This window comes from Penaeus monodon, chromosome 18, assembly GCF_015228065.2.
Source record: "Penaeus monodon isolate SGIC_2016 chromosome 18, NSTDA_Pmon_1, whole genome shotgun sequence".
NCBI classification, from domain to species: Eukaryota; Metazoa; Arthropoda; class Malacostraca; order Decapoda; family Penaeidae; genus Penaeus; species Penaeus monodon.
In genome coordinates this window covers 48,499,491-48,501,951 of record NC_051403.1, presented here as the reverse complement: position 1 = coordinate 48,501,951, position 2,461 = coordinate 48,499,491, and the positions used below count along the sequence as shown (strand labels likewise).

At 40.3% G+C, this 2,461-nt stretch overlaps 1 protein-coding gene across 2 annotated transcripts in view; it reads right to left on the bottom strand.

Moving 5' to 3' along the window:
• Positions 1 to 201: 201 nt before the first annotated feature.
• The window catches only part of LOC119584574, a gene marked incomplete at its 5' end in the record, with an annotated part of 48,907 nt that continues 46,647 nt past the window's right edge, over positions 202 to 2,461 (bottom strand). The window contains 1 exon segment of one of the 2 annotated variants that reach the window (XM_037933260.1): positions 202 to 2,461. This exon segment is cut by the window's right edge and continues 767 nt beyond it. In XM_037933260.1, coding sequence (XP_037789188.1) covers positions 1,838 to 2,461 — 624 coding nt within the window. 2 annotated transcript variants of the gene reach the window in all.

The following is a 2,461-nucleotide window of genomic DNA, read 5'->3' as shown; positions in this document are numbered from 1 at the left end:
AATATCTGTCATTTTCCTTTTTCTTTAATTTTCTCTCAACCTTTCTTTGTCTTTTTCTCAAATCGTAGTACATACAGATTTCTTGATTTCATCTTGGTAAACTTAGAATGCTGGGAAAGTTTCTGCATAACACCCACTCAACACTAAATCCATTACCAAAGCCACAGCCAAGGAATGCAAAAGGTATATGAAAACACAAGCAGCAGAAATGTTGACTATATTGGTGTAATAATTAGGAAACTACAAAATCTATGTACACTAGTAGCCATACTATCTTACAACAGTTAATTACATATGAAACGCACTTCTCTTGTTTATTATTCCATAACATTTCATTATAAAGTATTTGAGATCTACCTTCAAGGATGTTTTGAATCGTGACATTGAACTGGGCTAGCTACTACTTGAGGGAAAGCAGGATGTGTAAATCTGAGTCCGCACAAAGGTGAGCCACAGGTCCTTTGCGACTTCCTGTCTACACGGAAATGAAAGGAAATGAATAGGAGATAAAAAGGAAAGGTCTACCCCCTTCATTTTCCCCGCAAATAATCACATCAAAAAAGTTCGTAGCGCACTTTACTTTTCTCTCTTTTATCTAAACGTATGAAAAAATACCAAAATAAATTTATCTTTGTGTAACGTAGTAACAAACCTGAATACGTTCAGAAACTCATTCTACACACTATTCATGAACAGAGAGTAGCACAATTAACCAAAGTGGATTATCGTGTATTTTCTTGTCACTTTTTGATCATGTTTCTTTATATCAATGCACGGTATTTGCTGAAAGGCTTTGTCAAAGAAAGCAATAAAACTGCATCCTATGAAAAGCTCTAATGTTGAGGCATTGGAAGGCAACTAAATTTGCATATACCAGAGTAAAACCAATTTGTACTGCTGCAAGAAATGTAATGCACCATTTGGTAATCTCTTTCCACAATAATGCAATGCAACGGTCATGTACTATGAAGCCCTTCTGTTATTCTTGAAGCAATAAAGGATTGCAAAATCAAGTACAGTGGCATCTGGAAACACTTTTTCAAATATAAATACAAAATGCTCATGACAGATACTCAATGCAAAACTTGCAACGCAAATGCAGGCATTCACGGTCACAACTTAACCATACCTTCCTTCCAGTCAGTAGTTCACACTCAACATCAAGGGATCCACGTTATCAAAAAAGGTAGTTAAATGCATGTAACACTTAGGGCAATTATTGCATAAATGCATCCTGAATTGAGATACATACCTGCACCTCCCTAACCCCTAAATATTTACCCTACTCCGAAGTGACTAGCATTTGCTCTTGCTGCTGACGAACAGCATCATTTAACGCCATTCAGTCTGTTAATTAATCTTTCGATACTCTATCATGACCTATTTAAATCTGGTAAAGCCACTGATACCTTTGTTCGTTGCTTTAGGCAAACCTTCCACATGAGAGCCTGGGAAGCAGAAGCATATTAGTAGTGAGAAGACCGTGGAAGACACTAGCTCCAAAGGGTTACATGAACAACAAAAACAAAAACAAAAAATAGGTTTACATATAAATATCTGGAATAATGTTAATAAATGCATGTTGCTCTGAATATTGTCATGGTCACAAATATTCGGAATGTGCAATATCCAAGGGCATTTCAACAGGGAAAAAATAAATTAAAAGGAATAAATAACCCCAATGCAACTTATAGAAATATAAAGATCATATTGGCCATCATGCACACTGCAAATGTGTAAACTTTTTATTCAAGTGCTCCCTTTAAATAATTCCAAAGCACCATATCTGGCAAGGAAAAAGTAGCAGTAAATCTATTTTCATGGGTTGAGGAGCCCATCAGCCCTCCTTCTCAAAAACCTCATCTCCACTGTCTATCGGTGAGAAGTTTTCCGCACAGGAGTCGCTGAGGGAGAGCCTCCCCCCGCACCGCTCAGAGCCTTCACTGGACCCGCTGTCACACATGGACTTGCTAGAGAAAGAGTCGAGAGGGTCTGAGGATTTCTTCAGCCTGGCTAGTCTTGGACTCCTGATGCCACTTCTGACAGACTGCTGCTGCTGCTGCTGCTGCTGAGGTGGCTGCTGTGGCTGTTGCTGCTGCTGTTGCTGCCTCCGTGCAAGGTTTGAACGAATACACGCTGAAGGCTTGACTGCTCTGCTGGAAAACCCTTTGGGTGGCAGTGCCTTATCACATGGGGCTTTGGACTTTCTAGAGGATTCGCCAGCATCTTTGGAGGAAGGAGTATCTTCTTTGAGGGCTTTTGGAGACTCAGCTCTTGATGATTTCTTGGAAGACATGTGAGGTGTTTGGATACGTGGGATACGTGTGGGAGAGCTCGTTTTCAAGTTGCTGTGTAATCTGTCACCAGAATTTTGCACCTGACCCACCGACTTGCTGCTGGTGACTCGGTTGTCCTTGGAGGTAAGCTGAGGAGATGGCGTTCTGCTTGGTGGGTTCACCTG